Source organism: Lichenostomus cassidix, chromosome 1Aa, assembly GCF_008360975.1.
Source record: "Lichenostomus cassidix isolate B80296 chromosome 1Aa, HeHo_3.0, whole genome shotgun sequence".
Taxonomy (NCBI): Eukaryota; Metazoa; Chordata; class Aves; order Passeriformes; family Meliphagidae; genus Lichenostomus; species Lichenostomus cassidix.
The window spans coordinates 27,916,015-27,932,565 of record NC_139480.1 but is presented as its reverse complement, the minus strand read 5'-3'; the positions used below and the strand labels follow the sequence as shown (position 1 = coordinate 27,932,565).

Sequence of the window (16,551 nt, the reverse complement as noted above, 5' to 3'; positions counted from 1 at the left end):
AAGCTATGAGGTTTGATGATCAACACCTGATCTCAATAAATGACTAACAGACATTGCTCTAATTGAAGGTTACTGTTTTGTTCCTAGGCCAAAACAGACTTTAGCTTCATTCTGCTTTAGCATCAGTTTAAGTGCAGAAAAAATAGGGACTGAATTGTTTAAAATCTATTAAAGAATAGAACAAATGTCTTACTTCTCAAAATTTTTGAGCAATGGAAGTCCTTAAAATTCAACAGATAGTGAAATACCTCTTTGTGTATATATTCACAGATTAACATAATTTACTGTTTGTAGCAAGTCTCTTAATTATTAAAGCATTTGGGTTAATATGCGTTTTTGTATGTCCCTGTGTATCTCACAAACAATAGAGCACATGTTTTAAAAGGTCTTCCTTTCCTCCAGCATTTAAAAATGCACTCTGTGCAGAGGCGTCACCAAAGACATTTGCAGCACTTCAGCAGAATGAACTTCAAGTGGCATAGGAAATGTGCCAAATGAACCAAATCACCTAAATTGACTACAGATGAAAACTTACAGTTACAGTCAGACAAAGGTCTCCATTTGTGTTGATAAGCTGATCTATGAGAAAAAAAAATTGCTTCTTTTAGAGAAGCAATGAATGTTGAAGTCCCTTCTTCAACATTTATTATCTTTCAAGTTCAGAAGTCTTGGATACAGAAGAAAGAGGAAAAGAGAGATGAAACTTAAAGAGAGAGAAAGAAAAGGAAGGAAGGAAGGAAGGAAGGAAGGAAGGAAGGAAGGAAGGAAGGAAGGAAGGAAGGAAGGAAGGAAGGAAGGAAGGAAGGAAGGAAGGAAGGAAGGAAGGAAGTTGAAAATACAATGTGAGCTTAGAGACCCAGTGAAATATGAGCTTAGGGAGCCAAGAAATTAAAAATTTAAACCAAAATTAAAAATTCAAATGCCAAAAAAAAAAGAAAAAAAAGAAAAAAAAGAAAAAGACAAAAAAAGGGAAAAGTCAGAAATTCATACCTATACCATGAACTAGTCTGAATGAGGAAGAGGCCTGCATCTTTGTGAAACCTTGCTGATGGCCCTTCCCTGGTACTCAGGCCCTTCCCCTGAGTGTATTCCAGAACACATGGTAATCTCCCAGATGACACTGTCAAGCTATAGATTTTTGTATGCCAGAAGGACATCTTTGTTTTGGGACATCTTTATACATTTACTGAAGAACGAAGCTATCAGTAATGAAGATATCAGGGAATATTGGCATGAGACAGACTAATTAGTGAATGAGGACTCAGTCCCTCCCCATGGTCTAATAACTGTGAAAAGCAGCATATACATTTCACTTTACAGTTCATATCAGTTGTTAGCAATATGCCTGTAGCTCAGCCCCACTACCCACAGGTGTCACAACCAGGATGGTATATGAGTACACATGACAATCCTTTCCTCCTTTGAGCTCCATCTAAGCAATCTTTACAGCAGAGTAATTTCACTTCTTAACCTTGCAGATACTGAGATTCTGAACCTCTACACAAATGCCATATTTTCCCAGTTCAGAACCAGATGAATTGGCTGAGGGAAACCAAGATCCTTAATCGCCAGGAACAGAAAAAGCTGCACACAGCTGAAGGCTCTGGCAGTGAGAGGTGGACCCTTTCCCCAGCAGGACAGGAACCTGCTCACTCCTGAGAAGCGCCCAGGGGCTATATAAACTTGAGCTGGGTGCTTTGCCAGGTGTATTCCAAATCCCAGGTTGCACCTTGTCTCAGAAGTGTCATCCAAAACCACTCAGTTGTCCATGTAGTGGCTGACACTAGAGCAAGATTAATGATATCTGAAAATCTGGGAAAAATCTATACAAAGTCTTACAAATGCAGCAATTGCATCCAAGCCCGTGGAATGCTCTTTAAGCAGAGAAACATTTTTCAGAGCAAAGACATTTAAAGATAAAAAACACTTGCTCATGATCCCTCTGCAATATCTTTTCTCCTTCTCCAGGCATAAACCAACTGGCCTCTCTGAGAGTAACACCACCAGGTTTCTGACAGCTGCTCTGTGCTGCTGTAGCCAAATACCAGGCCCCATCACCTGCATTTTATCCTCATTCCTGAAGAGCATTTAATACTCTGGAAAAGAAGTGGGTCCATAAAATGGATATTAATAGAGCACTTACCACATACATGTTTGTGATCAGCAGTTTAAAGGTTAAGAACCCAAATAAAACAAAACCTGGGGCAATTCTATCCCTGAATCAGGAAGTATTTTAGCATCAATGACATGTCATGAACAAAGGGTGCTATTCCACAATTTGTACCAAGACATGGAGGTTAAAGATGAACTTTGGTTAAACTAAAAAAAGAAAAAAGTCAAGCATCATTATATTAATGAATAATTAAATCCCTGCGAGTTCAGAGAGTGTAATGCTGAAGTTGTATCACCTCTTTTGAGGTCCTGGTGCTCTCTCACAGGGCAATGTATCAAGCACAGAACAGATTTCAGCTCTGACTGCTCATGTTCAATTCAAATAATGTCACCAGTCTCTTTCTAAAAAGAAAAGAAGTCTGATACAGGTTTAGTTTATTGTCATGATCATATCCTTTTCCCTTTTAGGATACTTATATTGGAGAGGATGATTCAGGGATCCCACAGATTTTGACCTTATGGTGAGCAGTGCTCCTATATCAGCTGGCAATACAGTTGTCAAGTGGCACAAGCCTTTTTGTAAGGCCATTTTTTTGGCTTCATAGGAAAAATTACATCTCACTGGTCTCAGCTGGGTATGAGTGTTGGGGGAAGGATGAGAGGGACATTAGCTCCTTTCCCAGCAGTGATGTGGCCATGGTAACTTAATCTGTGCAGCTACTCTTCCCTGACTTTTGCTCTTTACCTCAGAGCAATCCTGCTAAGCAAGATCTGGTCTTGTTCCAGCTGGAAAGCATTTTTATATTCCTTCATTGAAAAAAGTTCTCAACAGACAAGTTTTTAAAGATTTATCACAACATAAAAAGCATTTTGTTCCTTCTCTTTTAATTTGCCTTGGTGCTAAAATGTTATTTTCCTCAATAAAAGTTATGACATTTTGAAAAAAAGAATATGCAGGAATAAACCGCACATGGGATGTCAGCATTGAATTTCACTGATCCAAAGCGGCTGGAATGAGAGAGCAATGCTGAGTCCTGCCCTGCAGAGGAACCAGCTGAGAGCAACGAACAGTAAAACACTTGCCTGCCATGCAGCCCCTGTGCACCACCACCCTTGGTGGCCTCACCCCCCTGTTCTGTGTTGTGTGGTTGTTTTCCTGCATGCAGGAATCATCAAGGCATTTCATCAGGCAAAAAAGAATGCTTCTTCTCCCCAAAACTGCCTGGGAAAAAAGGAAATGACACTTCATAACTACAGTTAAGAGAAAAGGAAAGAAAACTGTGGGCTGCTGGAAACTGCCAAGATTAAGGATTAGGTAGGAACATGCTATTTCAGCAGGTGAAGAACAATGTAGAAGGTGGTTGGGCTCTGGCAGGCATGTGCTGAGCTAGAATCCACATCACATGTGCTACCAACAGTAGCACTGCATCACCTCTTGGTTTTCTCTTTTGTCTTACTAGATTTTGACAGATCTTCCCAGGTTTGGACATATTTCCATTTACAGTCTATTAGTCTACTATAAATATTGTTTATTGTTTATTTATTTCTCTAATTAGTGTCTCTTACTTAGCTCCTCTCCTCCCCTCCAGTTAGAGTCCTCACCCATCACCCTCCAGTTAGGGCTTTTCTCTAACTAGACATGGATTTTCCTACTTTTATTTCTCAGTGATGAAAAATGATATTACATTTTCTGAAGATTCATATTGTTCTCTGAATTTGAGTGTCACACTAACTTGGGAGAGCTCTGAGTCATGATTTAATAACGGGAAAAAAATGAGTAAGTACTGTGTCTAAGGGAAAGACCTAACAGTAGCCATTGTTTGAATGTGATTACTGGATTGCAGTGAGGGAGACAGCAAAACCTCCGTGCTTTGATGTCTCCAGAAGAATGTATGCTTTCCTAGATGACTTAGGTTGGTGAAAGACAATACCTAGGCTCAGCTGGAGAGACAATGTGGTATCAGCCCCTTGAAGCAGTACTGCATCACCCTGTGATACTTTTCTGGTCAGGGATTCCACACTTTTTCCTAATTTAACAGAAAACAGTGGAGGTGTTTTTAATCAGGCTTGAACAGCTGTATGTTTAGTGAGGATTTAGCATGATGTCTCCCTGAGCCTGGAAGAGAGAATTTTCTGATTATCAAACTGTGAACTGTCAGAGGTATAATTTTCCTAAGCATTTGGAGAGTAGTGTTCTTATGGTATTTACGTGCCTGGAGATGCAAAGAGCACAGTCAATGGCAATTAGTGCCGAAAGTGGTTAAAAAACAAATGAGTGATTCCTAGAATTAGGTAGCTTAGAAATACTGTAATGTGCCCTTCTGCAACTTTAAGCACATATTTTAGAGACTGATGCCAAGTGACTTCAGCACCTAGCCCTGCTATGGAAAGCACTACAATCAGTTATGAACTGCTGCAAGTCAAGCACAGGGACAATACAAATGGACCTATTAGGCCAGGTCTTCAGCCCCACTGACTGCCCAAGACTGGTCATTTCACCTTGCTGTAACTCACTGGGCTGCCAGCAGCAGCAGCAGCTCAGAAGGTGCCCCAGCAGCAGCTGAGGTGCCTTTGCTGCATGGAGAGTCAGGAATTCCATCAAGCACCCAGAAAGCAAGCTGTCATTGCTCCTGAGCTCCAGCCAGCTCCCACTGAGGCTCTTCCAAAAGTCTTGGATGCTCCTCAAGAATAATTTTACACCCTTAAATCAGGTGTTTTTCATTCTCTCTTTTTCCTTATCTCCCATTATATGAAAGTGTCACTGCTAGCTTTTCTTGCATGAGATTTGGCTCAAAGTTAAGCATATGCTGTGTTTACGTTTTGTATGTGTAGAACAAATAGCAAGCTTAGCCATGGAGAGGACTCAGAGCACTTTCCTAACATCTTACAACACAGTAATATATCCATGAATCATTTAATTAACTAATAACAGGAGGTAAGCAAAAGCCAGAAAGACCCACTCATTCTATGTGTTCTGCAAAATTAAAAGCTAATTAATAAGAAATAGCCTATGGAATTGTGTCCTTTGTTCTTGAAATCTCTATATGCTGTAAATACCATGCACAGTGAAATGACTTATACTTTAAAAGCAAATTCTTGATCTAAATAAAACAACTCTTGACGTTTTTTTTCTTAAAGATAAGCAATAATTTATTTCTCTTTTATCTTCACAATTATCACATACTGCCCAGCTACAAGACCAATGCCACTACAGAACACAGGAGAATTGCCCACCTACACTTTACTTGGACAAATACAATTACAATTTACAGATTAAATGTACTGTAAAATATGTAGTTGAAAAAATGTCATTCTTATCTATATGATTGGATGTGACATATGATTTATGAACAGATTCAATCTAAGATGTAAAACTTTAAAACTTGTTAAGCCAAGGATACAGTATAAAGCATTTTGTTTTGGTATTGTATTGTTACTAAAGTAGAAAAAGCAAAATTAGAGAAATAAATCCAGATTTTAAGTTACAGGATATGTGTTAGGTTAAGAAATTAATTGGCTTCTCCACTTTTTTTTGTTTTGATTTTATTTTCTATTTTTTTTCTACAAATGAATTATATGAATATATTGCAGGATAAAGAAAGACTGCCAGATAAAGAAGGTACTGTTATATGAAAATCAAATGAAAAATACCAGGTCATTTTGCTTACAAAAAGATCAAACTATAAACAGTCACAAAATATATAAAAATGCCACATTGAACGAGGCAATTGTACTCTACCTAAACTGGTAGTATACTCTCTGATAGAAGTTGTGTTCATACAGTAGTAACTGATAAAAAGGCATTGTGCACTCTTGTGCCATCTGGGGATTTAGCACCATGTGTCATCAGTTCTTGTATTGTCATCCAGTTGTCCAAGATTTTCTTGTTTCTCTTTTTCATCATCTTTTTGTGACTCAGTTCAATAATGTTGATTTCCTTTTTGCCCTCACTGCCACTCTGTGGACTTTCCTTAAGACACTCCAGCCTGCTCCTCATCATGAACTCCCGCCGCCTCCTCTGCTCCTTAGCGCGCACCAAATGCTGCTTCCGCTCTTCTTTGCTCCAGTAGCGACCCATCTTCATCTCACTCATTGTATCATCATCTGTCGTCATCCCACTGCGCTCCTCTTTGATTTTTAAGGCACGTTCCTTCAGGATTCTGTCTCGAACTGGTCTCTTTGTGATGTACCTCGTCCCATCACTCCTTATTTTCACTTTCCATTCCATCTTGGGCTCCGTACACTTCTGTGAGTCTTTGCACATGCTCACCAGGCTGAGCTGGCTTTGGGCGTACTCCACAGCAGACTTCTGCTGGATCAGTTGCATATAGCTTTGATAATGCTTTGCATGAGCAGGTATGTTCCCGTACCTGTAAGAAGAACTGTGATATGGAGACAAGTAAGGAATGTGCTCACTGCCTTGCCTTTCCTGGTCTGTGAATTTGCTGCTTTCGGAGGCCAGCACCGCATTCTCAGCAGCACTGCTTTGCTCAGTGGGTTTGGTTTTGGCTGAGGAAGTCTCCCTGTTGCTTTGTCCTGAGGATGACTGATTAGCCACAATAGTGCTTCTCAGGTTTTTCCTGTTGGTTATGCTGATCACCCTCTGTAGAGAGCTATCGGGGGATCGCTCCACTGTCAGCGGAGTGCTCCTGCAGCTTTCGGCAGTGTTGTAGGCACTGGAGCTGTCCTTGTCAGACTTCTCAGGATGCTCCATTATGTCATCCAGTTTGCCTCTTTGTACATCTATGCTGGTGTTATAATTCCTGAAACTTTCATCATGTAAAGCCCAAATGTCTCCATACTGATCTCTCACCTTTTGGAGCTGGTGAGCTTGCATAATATTCTGGCATTCGAGTTCAATGTTCCTCAGTTCCTCATTGAGTAGCTGCAGCTCATGCTCCACTCCGTCTTGCTCTCTTCTGTTGCACTCTATCATGCTGCTTGAGTAATACAGATCATACTCCCCATGGTTTCGAATCTTGCACTTCAGTTCCAACAGCTGCCGAAACCTTTCACATTCCTCCTCTGGGTTTCCTATGAAATCAGATTCAATGTATTCCCCAGACACAAAGCTTTCATTGCACTGGAGCTCAACACTGCCTAGTGTACCCTGGCTGTGGCCCAGATTTTGTTTGCTCTGCACTGTAGCACTGTTCTGCTCCTCGGGTGCATTTTCTTGCTCTGAGCTCTCGTCATTACGAAGACTTTCATCTGTAGGTCCCACCCCACTGTCCTTCTCATGATTGTTGGATGATGAGGTTGCAGTGTCTGTAGTGCCATCTTCCTCTTCGTGTTTCTTTGGCTAAAAAAATTAATAAACAAAAGTGATTATCAAAAGCAGACTGTATTATAGGAGAATATTTTCCAGCTCTGTTTTGCTTAAACAGCTGGGATCTGATTTAAACTGAATTAAAACAAATCACTAAACAGCAGTCCTACTGCTCATAGCTTTGAAACATTTCTGAGAGTCATGCTGTGGTTTCCATACTGAGCAAAGTAGATGAATTACTGTACTAGTGACATAGCTTCTAAAGTCCAGAAAGAAGTATTTCCCTCTCTAGCTAAGCCATCTCTTTGCAGCGCTTAAAGATAATGATCACCAGATGGTGAGCTGTTTTTGATTCTGGATTATGGCCAGAGACTGGTGGAGCTGAAATCTTCTCAAACGTGAAAGAAAGCTCCAGTACTGGTATTACCTCAAACAAACAGAGCAAGCAGCCAATCAAACATTGACTAGTACAACCCAACAAGGTGCAAAACAGATACTGTTTCTTTTTATAAACAGTGAACTTTTGTTTGCTTCATTACACCCTCCATGACCTTCTCCTACGCTTCTTGTGTTCAGTGGCTTTTTTCTGAAAGTGTTCATTTTGAATTCTAGTATTTTGCTCAGGAGGACTTCCATTGATTTAATCCCTGGAAACTCTTGTTTGGAAACTCTTTTAGTTCTGTTGTTAGAGTTTATGTTCCTTAAAAATAAAAACAGTCTTTCAATATTAAGTGTAGAACAACACTGAATGCTTTGCCATGGGCATAATGTCAGGCTTCTTGGCTGTTGATTAACACTCCATTCATTGTACCTCACCTATTTATATTCACATAGAATGTGAGATAATACCTCTCTGAAGAGGCAGACATTTTATTTTTCAAACCAGGTAAGCAAAGAATCATGCAGAGTGCAATTTATATGGCCAAGTACCTAACTGCACATAGTACCAACCAAACACCATGTCTCTTTTAGGTGGTATAATTGCATAATTATGTATAATGACTGTAATAATCAAGAGAGAAAAAAGGTACAGTGCACCCAGTGAAAGGAAACAAACTCAAAGAGGCCACTGTCATAATTCCCTTCTTATCTACTTTGACAAACAGTAAAACAGGATGAAAATGTGTCTTCTATGTCATCCCTTCTCCTCTCTTCATGTGCACCTCATGATAAGATACCCTTCACCTAGTTTCATTTCTTCAATTGTTAGGAAAAAATAATGGCCTAGTGTCAGAAAAACAAAAATAACCACCACCCCCAATTCTGTGTAAGAGTGGAATGAAGCAAATATTGAAAGAAACATACCACCAGGAGAACTCAGTGTCTGTGACAAACCAGTTAAAAATTTCTGAAAAGATGTTTTAGCAGATTTAGGTTTAATTTAGTGTCTTTCTAGTTCACCTTCTCTAGGTGAGAGCTGCTATTCTGTTCCCTTCTCTCATCTGCTTTGGAGCTGCTGTAGCTTGTCTTGACCTCCTCTGCCCTCAACCCCTTCAGCAGGGAAGTGAAAGGGTTGCTTACACAGCAACCCAGCCACTGCAATGTGCAATGCATATTTCCCACGGCTCTGGAAAATATTTAACTACTGACAGGAGGGAGAACAGCTCCACCAGAAAACAGGAGGGCAGTGCTGCAGAACAGTCAGGAATCTGGGTGCCTATTCCAAATGCAGGGCTCCTTCACATGACCAAAGAAGGAGGGTCAGGATCTGCTGTCTGACTGAGAGTGAGTCACAATTTGCATCTGTATGATTAAAACACTTAAGAGGGAGACTTATCCATAGTGTGCTAGCACAGTTATACAGCTTACAGGAGCAGAGCTGCATGATGCTTCCTCTGATGCCTTCCGCATGGTACTACACCACCAAAGCATATATTTGAGCGCTTCTGGAAAGTACCTCTTAATGATGCTATTTGTATAGGTGCTGGGAAGAGACTTTACAGTTGAGGCCCATGCAAGCAACACTTTCAGAACTCGTAGCTCTTGTTTTCCACACCACTTTTATCAATAATTTAAACTTTGCTTTTTTAACTTCAACTTGATTTATACTGACTGGACATAATACACTGCCATCTACTCAGATTACTCTATCTGGAATTAATACACACACACAAAAGATGCAAACAAAGCAAAGCCCATCTTTTGAGTCAAGTAGAAACCAGATGAGTGGTATTGATCTGATGAAATACAAGTGTCTATAGTACAGGTATCTGAATGCCAGATAGCCATTTTGGATTCCCTCAGGAAAAAAACAAGTGCCTATACAAACAGATTCTTCTCAAACTAAAGCAGACATCCATATCACATTAAATTTTTCTCCAGTATGTGGATACTTGCAGCTAAGTCAATTAAGAAAATGGAAAGTAATACAGATATTTATTGTACTGCATGTTTGTGAGATATATTTTATTAAAAAATCCATTGTGACTCAAGTAAGGTAGCCTCTGACATTTCTGTCCTGGACATTTCATGCTTGCCAGAGCGCCTAAACATGTGCAGACTGAGCAGTCTTTTACAACATGAGATAATTTTAATTTTATTTTGAAAGATAAACAGCCTAATTCCATGTTAGATCATTTCTGAAAAACAAGAGAGGGTCCACAATTTTCAGTATGTTGCTTTTTCTGGTGTTATCTCTTATCTATTTCAAACAAAATGTTTGTTTTCAAACATAGATTGTCAATCTCTTCTACAATTACTTCTGTTTGAAATACCAAAGGGCTCCTTAGGCCTCATCTTTGCAGTGAGAACTCAGATAATGAGAAGGCAAACCCGGCGGTGCGTACAATCAAGCAATAAATGAACCTCAAAAGACTCTGCATTTCAGCTCCAGCAAGCATTCCTGCCTGTAAAACGGCTAATCTTGCAGGAATTCAGGCACTGTTCTATTCTCATTTTACAATTTATGATGTATATTGGGACTCAAAACCCAGACTGCTACTAAAGTCTGAATGCAGTAAGATTCAGTTGAAGGCTCTAACAAACACAGCTGGGCTCTCTGGTCAGTCTCTGACAGTGAGAGGGAGGCCAGTCATGGGGAGACAATCTCCAGTGGCAGGCTAACCATGAGGTACTCAAACCATGAGAGCAATTTGGAACTGATTTCAGTGGTTCACTAAAAGGGAAAATGCTCTTCTGCAAACAATGCTCGTCTTTCAAAAGAGGCCTCTCTCAAAAGAAAGGAATTTTCCCCAGATATTCTCACTGTATTTCAGCTTTGAATGAACTAGAATAATTTTTTTATTCAATTCTTCTTCTTAATAGGTTCTGATATAGTCCACAATACCAATAAGAATTTCTGCATGGCAAATGTATGGCATTCTTCTGAAAATTATCTCTGCTGCACAATGAACCATGATGTTGCAAAGGGAAAGGAACACAATGAGTTATAAAAAATGGAGAATTACATCTTTCCTTGAGGCTTATTGGACTATTCCATACAGAGAAGATACAATTCCAGATTGAATTCTACAGAGTAGGTCAAAAACATACAGAAAAGACATGACTGTCTATTTGATTCTTCTACTACAAACTGTAGCAAATTTTTCTGTGACAGCTCACATTAAATGTTAAAATGGCATTCTGTAAAACAGACTTGTATTTGGAAGGATATTCTGATAGAGAGTGTATTTGTTCCTGCAGCTCTCAAGATTCATGAGGACAGATGATTATGAAGCCAGAGAACTCTGTTTTTGTTCACTAAAATCAAGGCTGGTCTCCATAGTCAACTGAGGACCTTGAAGATACTCATATTGGCCACTGGCAGCTGCAATGACAGTGGTTTCATAGCTCCAATGGATTGTGTGATTCCCCTCAGCAAACTGCTAGGTTTCCCAGCCTAACAAGGAGTAAAGAACCAGTTTTCTGACTTGACAAGTCACTACACAGAGTCTAGAGAGACAGCAGCTGTCACAAATTACTGACGCCCCATTACACACCAAGCTGCATTTGGTTGATTCGATTACTCATCAGAAGGGCAAAGAAATGTCTGGCTGTCCTAGAATCACTTCAAGCAATGCAATGTCAGATACTGACAGATCACAACTGACCACCATTTCTTCAAGTGTAGTGTTCTTTTACAGTAGTATAACATCTCAACATGGGAAAAAAATCATTGGCAAAAGATTCCAATGGGCTAGAAACAATTTCAATGGGTTCTTTGAAACCACTTCACAGAATACCACTGTGTACTAATTAACACTCTCCACAGGCCAAATTCAGTGAAAAAGCCAAAGCTTGACCAAAACTTTGCAGTGGAAGGTCACAACTGTAAAGTGGTTTCAGAGGTCCCAACATGTAATGTCAGGGCCCAGTAGGAGTTTGTAGATAGATTTGTTCAAGAATTTCTATGAGAACTGGGGGTCTGTGTAAAAATGTCACCATGTAAACAAAATTGCTTTGCAAACAGCATGTGTTTTTTTCTGGCAGGAAATCTTTGGCTATCTGACATAAAATTTTGGTTAAAACAATAAACAAGATGCCATATATCAGCTGAAAGTAGCTAGCAGTGTAGCAGTTAGCACATTTAACCAAGGAAACTGAAACTTTCCAGGCTCACTGCCTGGAAAGCAGAGTCACAACTAAAAGGTGTTATGAATCCTGTTGCAAGGCTCCCTTTGCCTCTGACCCTGGAGTTATTCCACCTTGTGTAAATAATTAAATGCTTATAAGATCAAGTATTTGTCATCTGATCTATCATATTTCAGATAATTGACTTAATTATTCTGTCAGTGTCTCTGTCCCAATGAATATTTCATTTATGTACAGGGAAGAACTTTACTATGAGCCATCACCTACTCCATGGCCCAGCGTCAAGGCTGGGAGGGAAGTCAGGAGGAAACGGACTAAAGGTACATTCAGACCCCCAATGTGGACCAAGCAGTGAGGTATTTGAAGTCAAAGAATCTCCCTGGTTTTTAGAAAAAAGAAGGCTCTCATAGTGTTTCTCCCTCTCTTCACTTCAAAGAAAAAGTGCCTCAGGTTCTGTTTCTGAGCGATTCAGAATGGGGAAAAAATTGTAAGTCACAAAGTTCTGTGGGTGGAAAACCAGTTTCTCCCCAGCTACATAAATCCAGAAGCCCAGAGAAGTTGAATTTTATTTCTTTGACTCCATGCAGGTGCACATGCTGACAGATTTCTGATCCAGGGGTGGGTACTTACACCTTCCACAACAGATGAAACTGTATGGCATCTTTTCCACAGTCATACAGCCTACAGAACATATGGGCAGGTAAAAGTCAGGACAGTACCAAGCTGAGACTATGCTAACAATAGCTTATTTGTGTCCATTAACAAAACAAATGCTGAGCTGTGTGCTGTTGGTCTAAGAGAAATACACTTGCATTACTGAAACACCTGTTGTTTATTTTAAACACCTCTTCCATCTTGTTTTGCAAACTCTCTGGTGCAAGGCTGGCTCATACACTGCATCCATACAACAAGAGCGGCACCTATCTCAGCTCAGAGCTCTAGGTGCTGCACTGATATTTACAGATTCACAGGATATTCTGAGTTGGAAGGGATCCCTAAAGGATCATTGAGTCCAACTTTTATGTTGCTAACAACTGTGGTGTTACTAGCACCAGTTAAAATAAAAATCTGACATAAAGTATAACATCATAAACCCCTGACACTTTAGAATTAATGAAGGAAAGCAATATTATTGAGAGTTCAGAGAAAATTATAAATCTGCACTTATCACACCCTCTTAAATTGTTTGCTAACTTGCCATACTGGGCCCAAGCATCTATTGTTCTCCTTTTCCTTATGTACAAAGCGCCAAAGTTCACAGCATTTGGAGAGAGAACTAAAAGAAGCCTTTGACGCCATTTTACAGCATGTTTCATTCTCTATTAATAAAAAGTATACTTAGAAAAATTTCAAATGATACATTTTGTAGTGGTCCTACCTGCTCCACTTCATTGGCTGTGTACTGCATCGCTTCATTATGCTGCTCTTCCAACATTTCCAAGTTTAACTCCTCTAAGAATTCATTCCTTTCATCATCCAGCCACCCCTCCTCCAGCTGCAAAGAATACATTAGTATGTTATTTTATGTTAGCAAGGACACATGCTAAAACAGAGTAAACCCAAATGGCAATGCTTGACTAGTTCTTTTTATCCTAATGATTCTCTTCAGAAAGCCAGGTGGTAGGAGTTCACATTTCAAAAAAAAAAAAAAAAAGAAAAAAAAAAAGAAAGAAAGATAAAAAAATGGGATTCACATCTTTTATCCTTTCGTAAAACATCATGACAGATTTTCTCTCATAATGAAGGAGACTGCACAGCACAGACATTATTTCCTTTCAAAAGGTATGAAAGGCACAGCACATAATCCTGAAGCTGTCATGTTCATTACTACCGAGAGACCCTGCACTGGAAGAGTGGCAATGTTACTAATAGGGCCAGGAGGCAACTGGGCTCTTTTCTCTAACAACCTCCACCCCAGCGCTGTGCCCTGCTGCCACCACCTCACTGCAAACCTTATGCTGAATTTCTGTCACCATCTTCCCATTGATCTTCCAGGTAAACAAATAAACAGAGCAGGGTGATAGAAAGATGTGATGACTTGAAGGGAAGCAATTTTTGTTCTCCCTTGGAAGCAAGGCTGATCTGTTTGCTTGTGTTTTTCTCCCCAAGTGTAAAATAGCACGTTGACATTTGGTGAAGACAGTGTTGCAAAAGGACAGAAGGGGATGCTATGCTTTCTATCAAGGGAGTACATCCTCTTCTTGCACCCATTTCACACCCTTCACATCTTTCTGAACTGATAAAACAGGCACCCTGGCCTAAAACACTGTTCTTCCCATTTTGTTCATTATGCACATGTGTGCACATGGCACACTTCCATTTGTACCTGTAATCCCTTGCCATGTGGCACACTGCATCAAAAAGAAAAACACTGGTCAGTGGCACTCTTGGCTATAATGACATGATTGTAGCAGAAGGAAACACTTATTGCTTTGCTGTTGATGAAGGAACCACAGGGACACAAACATGCCAAAAGGGAAAAGCCTCAGCATAAGACAATTACTGGACTACCAAGTACTCATGTCCCAAGACAGCAAGAGCAATGCAGCACAGCCCACCTTCAGCAGAATTACAACTGCCTCAAGGCAAGGATATATCTAGTCACAGATGTCAGTCAGAAAAGTTACACCAAACCAGCAGCAGTAGTAATTCAAAGCTACTCAAGGAGTGACTGATGCTGTGCAGTACTTCTAATTGAATACTAGCAGAACATCACTGTTTCCTCCACAAACTCTGATGGGGTTTTCCTCATGTCAATGAATTCTTTCCTCTTATGAAGAGCATAATACGCTTTTCAACATTTCCCTTCGTAAAGCCAGCCTCCTAGCTTGGGATTAGGAGGAGATTTTTCTTCTTGAGGACATATAATTTTTATGTTTGTGCTTAATGAGACTTCCAAACCATTCTATGAAACATCTGGTAGTTTTGTTTACTTGCCTTGCTTATTTTTCCTTCTCCAAGGAAAGCATGAGCACAGCCTTCCTCTACTATAAAGGACACAGTTGAATTCACCTCATTTGAGGAAATTGCAGAGATTAACAATTTGGAGGATGAAAGATGAATCTCACTTGGGCATAGTTTTCAAGTTCTACTTCATATTTTACTAATATCATATTGGTGCTGCCATCTTTATTTATACACCTGCTCACTCTGCTGGAAAAGAAATTGTTTTGTTTGAGGAAAACAAGCCCTGGTAATATCATATTATTTTCTTTTCTGGATGAAAAAGGGCAAAGCTCTGCAATTATCTGTTTGCTCCTTTTGTCAGTAACTTTGGCATTCCTTTTTCTTGGCAGTTCATTACTTACAGTGACAGTGAATGCATGCTATAACCCAGGTTCTGGCTCAGTGCATCTATTTAGTCTAACCTGCATCTCTGGTCTTGCAACCAGCAACACAATTTTCTTGCATTCTTCGCTGGAGAGCAATGCCACTGCCTCTTCCCGATTCTGGACGTCTTGGCCATTTATCTAGGAAACAAATGAAAGTGGCACATTAGTTTCTATTTCCACAAAGCAACACACAATAAAGGGCAGATATCAGCTCATTTGTGCTGAATGCATGGACAATGAAAATTGCCCAACGGGCTCATCTTCAGCCCCTCAGTGGTAAGTGCCTTCACTCAATTATGCGCTTACTGTAAGAGCTGTATTGATCGTTGAAGGATGGTGGACATCAGAGGAAGCAGTTATGTTCATAAATGTCCAACCTGTGCCCTGGTAACATACATCTAGCAACACAATTAACCAGCCCCTGACAGGTGACGTTCATCTTTCTCCGTTCAGAGTAATGGAAGTGTCACTCTGAGATAATAGTGCTGGTGGAAGAAGACTGGTAATGCTACAGCTGAAATCAGTCACACTGAATGCTGGTAGAGAGCCAATTAGAGAGCTACAGTATTATCTCTCACCAGGCAATACTTTCAGGCCACTGCTTATTGCTGCTCCATTTAATCATTTCATATTTGTGCAGACAGCTTAGTAGCCAGTACCACACAAAACATATGTATCCCCCTTACAAGGGGATAATCAAAATAAAAGTGGTTCTTCAATGAAACTCGTCTTTTCTTTCTACCTTTCTCCTATTCTGTAACCCCATTAAAACAACGACATCCATGACTGCATGGTAACAAACACAATTTTCATTGTCCAAAACCATTTATTGAGGGAATCAAATGGAAATCTTATTTCCCATATGAATCTAGCTTTCTCCAATTCACAGCACAAGAAGAGGATTATTCTCATTGTGGCAAAAACCCTCCAAATTTTGGTCTATTTCAAAAAGAGAGAAAACAAAACTGGAAGACAAAAGGATCTGAATAATTTTTTTGGGGAAAAATATCTTCTAAAGGTTCCATTTCAAAGTAATAGGAACTTGTAGTTAGAAATCAAAGAGAAAGTTGCATTTCTGTACATATGTTTGGCTTGAAATCCCTGACTCAAACACAGCTTTAATTCAGATTAAAGAAAACCACAGTGTACCCTGATCACCTAACTGGCAATGAGTGAAATGACTGACACCCTTCAAATCTTACATGATGGGACAGCTGTGGTCTGTGAGAAACCAGGTAACACAGAGCTGCCCTAACATGAAAAGCAGAGATGCAGCTACAGAAAGGCTCAGGAGCAGGTTTCCAGCCT

At 39.9% G+C, this 16,551-nt stretch overlaps 1 protein-coding gene across 2 annotated transcripts in view; it reads right to left on the bottom strand.

The window, feature by feature from the left end:
• Nucleotides 1–5,235: 5,235 nt before the first annotated feature.
• PDZRN4 (PDZ domain containing ring finger 4) overlaps nucleotides 5,236–16,551 on the bottom strand; it is a 230,028-nt gene continuing 218,712 nt past the window's right edge. For both annotated transcript variants that reach the window (XM_085043405.1, XM_085043406.1), the window contains 3 exons: nucleotides 15,280–15,381; nucleotides 13,290–13,406; nucleotides 5,236–7,414 (listed from right to left, as the gene is read on the bottom strand). In XM_085043405.1, the coding sequence (XP_084899531.1) occupies nucleotides 5,888–7,414; nucleotides 13,290–13,406; nucleotides 15,280–15,381 (1,746 nt within the window). In that variant the 3' untranslated portion in view covers nucleotides 5,236–5,887. The remainder of the gene's footprint in view (nucleotides 7,415–13,289; nucleotides 13,407–15,279; nucleotides 15,382–16,551) is intronic.